The sequence below is a fragment of the Nicotiana attenuata genome, chromosome 2 (assembly GCF_001879085.1).
Source record: "Nicotiana attenuata strain UT chromosome 2, NIATTr2, whole genome shotgun sequence".
Taxonomy (NCBI): domain Eukaryota; kingdom Viridiplantae; phylum Streptophyta; class Magnoliopsida; order Solanales; family Solanaceae; genus Nicotiana; species Nicotiana attenuata.
Window position 1 is genome coordinate 37,597,118 of NC_031990.1, and position 5,959 is coordinate 37,603,076.

At 35.3% G+C, this 5,959-nt stretch overlaps 1 protein-coding gene across 1 annotated transcript; it reads left to right on the plus strand.

The window, feature by feature from the left end:
• On the plus strand, positions 2,352-4,130 carry LOC109218497 (inactive TPR repeat-containing thioredoxin TTL3-like). The gene is made up of 3 exons (XM_019382862.1): positions 2,352-3,295; positions 3,384-3,579; positions 3,678-4,130. Exons 1-3 carry the CDS (start codon positions 2,352-2,354, stop codon positions 4,128-4,130), a joined length of 1,593 nt encoding a protein of 530 aa, XP_019238407.1.

Sequence of the window (5,959 nt, forward strand, 5' to 3'; positions counted from 1 at the left end):
GCAATAACGGAAAGGCGAGATATCCGTAACCGGTCGAAGATCACGACTGAAATCCCGGAACAGATCAAATCAAGGGCGGTTATTTGTATCAATCATGCAATTTACTTCCATAATTAGAATTGTACCATAATTAGGATTCCTCTAGTATATAAAGGGGAGTCCCCATCATTTGTAAAGACCTTACATTCACGAATATCAAAGCAATATAATAGTTCTCAGCTTACTTCCTTGTTCATCAGCTTATTGTGACTTTAACTATTCTTGCATAACTAGCTTGAGGGTGTCCGAGCTCGAGAGCTCTGTCCAAATGCTGATTTGCTTTATTTTATTGTCAATTCCCATTGTTCATCTTTGTGTTTGTTTATTACTATAAGTGAAATAACATATCCTTAAAACCACATTATAAGTTTAATTGTTATCCAATTTTTAGAGTAAACACCTCTCTTATCTTATCTGTCTTTGCTGTAAATGACACATTGAATATTGCTTTTCACTTAGTCGTCATTCGGCAATTAGAATTGCATATAATTCATAAGATGAAGTAACCCTCTCAGAGATAGATTCACAAATTTTAGTACGTAAAGTGTTCTACTTATCCATTACTATTTTGTGATAATAGATATAAAGGCAATACAAATTACTCAATTATACTTGCTACCTCACTAGTCACTACTATTTCGCTTTTTTTTTTTTTTTTTTCAAACAGTTAAAAATAAAGGTAGTCTTCTCAAAGTCCGTACCTGTATTGAAATCAAAAGGCTTCACCTATACGCTAGAAGGCTTCGCCTACAAAAGGCTAAGCTCCCGTCTAGACAGAGATTTATTTTTTACTTTATTTCAAATAAAATTTTAAAAATATTGTTTGTTCATGGAATTTGATTAATTTTTGAAAAGTTTTTGAAAAAGGATTTTCAAAATCCAAAAACTGATCTGGTAAGTTTTTGGGTGAAATTTTTTCTTTCACTCACAAAATCTTAATTTTTTTTCCAAGTAAAATGCATGTACAAACACAATTTATTTTCAAAAATTATTTTTCAGCATAACTTCAATTTTTTCAAGTTTCAATCAAATTTATATCCAAACGCCTACTTATTTTGTGGTCGGCTTGATGTCCATTCAAATTATGGGCGTAGACATACAACATCTGCCGTTAATCACGGGCCATATTACAAGAATGAGAAACACATGGCTTCATATTGATATACCCGATTCATTCACTTCGATCGGACCTGCCGTTCTATAATTGATTGTAGAGGTGTTGGCAAGCCGGCACCCAACGACTAATTTGTAAGACCATGCATGCAGCAGAAAAGTATATCTTAAAGCATGCAGGCCTAGTTTTTTTGAATGATTCTTTGGAATTTAGGTTGGTTGCCTGAAAGTGAAGATAATGACACATATAACTACATTTCCAAAAGAGCACAAAAACATCACTATTTGGGTTTTACAAATTTTTTGAAGTTAATCAGTTAGTTGTACTGCCCGACAAATCAGATTGAGATTTTTAGTTCTTTTTTCTGTTTCTTGATAGAGTATTATTAACTCGAGAAACACTTTGCTTTTTTATATATATTGGATGTTAAATTGATGGCAACTATCCTTATGATGAGCGCTTAGCGCAAGAGAAAGATTGTTGGGTGTTTGAAAAAAGTTTCATATTGGAAGCAATAAAGAAAACGTTAACAATGTGATGCTTTTATAGAAAGATCATATGTGCTTAACTCAAAACGGCTAATATCAGATCATCTATTAAGAGTATTTTTGAATTGACTACTTAGTCAAACAGCAAAATAATGTTTTACGTACGGTGAAGCCGGTTTAATTTGCACGTAGAATATCCAAAAAGCAACAAGCTGATCTGAAATAGAATTGAATATCATCTCATGATTGTTTGGTAATTAAAAGAGAACGGCTGGAAGAACAAAATGGGAAAGAACCAGAATAAAAAATTTCCAGCTTTGCCAGTTATACTTTCCTGTAATTTTATTACACAGGCCTCTAGCGGCAAAATAAAATAAAGTTGGTTTCTTGACATCCACTCTAGGATCCTTATGGGGTATATCTATTTATTAATATTCACTCATCTTCTATAAGAAACAGGCCTATCACATTATTGAACCCTTCACATTCAAGCTTTATCTTGAAAGATTTATTTTCCTTTTTGGGGCCACGTGTCTATTAGATAGGATTATGTTCGAGTATTTAATTTTAATCTAGTTGACCCCTTTTCTATAAATTCATCACTACTTCACTTTGGATAAAGTCTCCTATTTTCATTCTTCATCTTTTTGATTATTAGTTGGGATCAGTGATCAGTGATCAGTGATCAGTTTCCATTACAACCTGTGGAGATGGAAAAAACTAGAAAAAGTGGTCAATCAACCATGTCAGAAAATGCAGATAGTTCAGTAGAAAATGAATTGGGTTGTGGTCTGATGGGTGTTTTTTTCACAAGAAATACTAAGCCAAATAAATCAACAGCACCACCAATTCCAACCAAGTCCATTGACACCAATGCTGTCAAGAATTCAAGAAACTGGCGAAGCAGCTCTTGTGGTAAGGCATGTTTGGACTCCAGGAAATCAACTAAGCTAGGTGACAAACCATTCAGAAAATCATCCTTAAACAGTTCGAGGGATTCGACTTCTTGTGAACAGAATAATATTAGAAGATCTTCATCAGATGATACGAGAAACTCGCATAAAGCATCATCCAATTTTTCTAGTGTGACCAGGATGTCACAAGTTGTGAACTTTGCATACACACAAAAGCTTAGAAGAGAACCATCTTTTTCCTCAGCTGATTTGAGCATGACAATCTTTAGCCATCGAAAATCAAGGACAAATGGAACGTTGAATCGCAGTTCAACAGGCAATGTTAGCAAATTAAGCCACTTGGGAAACTTGAAGTTGCAGGGGAACCAAAATCCCTCTAGTAACATAAACACTAGCCAGAAAAAAGGCAGTGGCTTGATGGGAAACATAGTAAGGCAACCTAGTGTAAGAAGCCATCAATCCGGGACTACGTTTCGCGGTTCTGCAAACAAACTAGACCCTGATGTACTCAAGTCCATAGGTAATGAGCAGTATAGACAGGGAAAGTTTGAGGAGGCATTGGCTTTATATAATCAAGCAATTGAAATTGATTCAAAAAATGCTTGTTATTATAGCAACAAAAGTGCAGCTTTGATGAGTTTAGGCCGCATAATTGAGGCAGTGCTCGCATGCAGAGAGGCCATTGGGCTAGATCCTTCTTATCACAATGCACATTTTCGTCTTGCTAGACTATACCTCAGGTACTACATTTTGAGAAGATAGATATTTTTCTTAGATGGTGTTTTTTTAATTTCATTCACGTACTCGAAAAATTATTCATTTCAACAGACTCGGAGATGCTGAGAAAGCAATAGATCATTATAAAGAATCAGGACGGAAAGCTGACAAGAAGGACATTGCTGAGGCTCATGATATTAAGCGACAAATCATAAAATGCACAGAAGCACAGAAGCTGAGAGATTACAACACATTGCTTAAGGAAACACATAATTCAATCTCCTTAGGAGCAGATTCAGCTCCACAGGTTGAACTAACCGGTTAATACCTATTGTACATGTCTAATAAAGAAAGTTAGATGTTTAAAGATTCTAACTTTTTCCTTTTACTTTATTACAATCAAAGATCTTTGCCATGAGAGCTGAAGCCTTGTTGAAGTTACATAGACATGAGGAAGCATACATGACAATTGAGAATGGACCTGATTTTCAAACTGAGCTGTGTACTAGCCTTTTCGGTTCAGCAAAAACAGCATATTTGTTAATCTTTCGAGCTGAGGCCTATGCAACTATAGGCAAGTTTGAGGATGCCATGGTTGCAGCTCAAGAAGCAGTGAAATTGGATAAAAGCAATGAAGTAATTAACACAACAATAAGGAGAATTAAAGGGTTGGCATCAGCTCGGTTAAAGGGCAATGAGCTTTTCAAGGAAAATAAATTCTCAGAGGCTTGTTCCGTGTACAGTGAAGGACTAGAACAAGAGCCACACAATTCTGTTGTGCTATTTAACAGAGCAGCATGCCGATTCAAGCTAGGACAATTCGAAAAAGCAGTAGAAGATTGTAGTGCGAAGAGCTGATTGCAACATCAAGGTAATTCTTAGTGCCAAGTTTATTTTACCTATGCTATGTAGTTGGGCTGCATAATAAGAATGTGTCTCATAATAAGAATAGTAGATTCCTTCTGTCCCAATCAGCCAATCAGGGCCGGTTCTAACCTTATCAAGACTTGTGCCTTAAGCCCCCAAATTAAGGCCCCATTTTATTTTTTTAATAAATAATAGGTTTTTAATAAATAATAGGTTTATGTATATAAAAAAAAGCAACAATTTGACTTGACTTAAAAATGGGTAGATGAATAGTTTTTCCAACGTTTCAATTTTAGTTGATTTGACAATTCCTTTTTACTCCTTCGTTAGATAATGTGTAAAAAATTTACTCTACCTTCTTTAATTTTTCCAAGTCAATCTTTCTTTTCCCCAATCTCTTCATATTTCAAACTTCTCTATATATTTTCTGTCTTTCTCTTTGATATTCTTACACACCTTCTTTTTTTAAGATTTTATTAGTTCAAGTGTTTAACAATACATTTAAGCTTTGTTCAATGGTACTTTTAAGCTTTCAATAGTTTTATACTTCTATTGCTCTATAAAATTTTACCTAAGATCAACAATGTCTCTGTATTGGGAAAAAGTTGAATTTATATTGAAGATGACGTGGCGTGACACGTGGACTGGACAAGTGGTCAAAGCGTAACAATTGGGAAAAAGGTACGGGAAATGACAGGTACGAGAAGAAGAAGTGAAATAGGCACGAGAAGTAGTTTAGACACGAGTCTCGTACCAATTCAAAGTCATTTAAAGCCAGTGGGTCGAAAGGCATTGAAGACATGAATCTGAAGACAAAAAGGAGTCCAAATTCAGTATTAAATACCTGATACGTTAGAAAATTGTTATTTAATAGGAATGATTGTGTAACGGCTCATTTAATATCATTTGTTGTCCATAATTGTCTCATTAAAGCTTAGGTTTTATTCCTTTACCTAGAATCAACTATAAAAGGAGGAAGTTGTATTGGGAAAAGGCGATCATTGACATCATACTGAAATAAAAAATTTGTTTACTGCTTTATTATTATTCTCAGAAAGCCTATAATTATTTTTTTTGGTCTCTTGATTATCAGTAACCCGATTTTTCATCTCAAATTCTAGTTTTATCCAAAATATTATTTCTTTGGTCAAACAAATTGGTTCCGTTACCGGGAATCTGATAATCTATTCTTTTTAAGTTACATTCTATCTGTTGTTATCATCATGTCACACGACAATAATAACAGTGAAAACACCTTGGGAAACCGTGAAAATCAAATGCATCAAGATCAAGGAGATTTGCAGAACTTTAACGCGGTTCCTGCCCTTCAAAATTCACCACGTCAATCTCATGAAAGCACTCCTAAATCACATGCTGATGAGCAAGAGCAATCAGAACAATTTGAGGGACCAGAAGAAGCTCTGCAAAGAATAATTGATGCACGGGTTAGCCAAGCTCTTCAAGCGCTAGTTAGCCGGTTACCCGCTGCGCCGTCCACACCTTCGCCTAATAACAATACGCTGGAGAATCCTCGTTCTGGCCTTGTTAATTCAAACGAAGGAACCCCCATTGAACCACGAAAAATGAATCCAGGTAATACAAATAATTCTTATTTACAAAATTTGGTACTAACATTGCAGACACAGCTCAAAGAACAAAACGAGCGCATCGAGCAAATCCCTGGAGTTCCCCTAATAATCAAAGGAATAGATGCGGATAAATATTCACAACAACCTTGGAAACCGAGTGCTGCTCCCCTTTCAATCCCTAAAAAGTTCAAAATGCCTGACATTTCAAAATATGACGGCACAACCGATCCA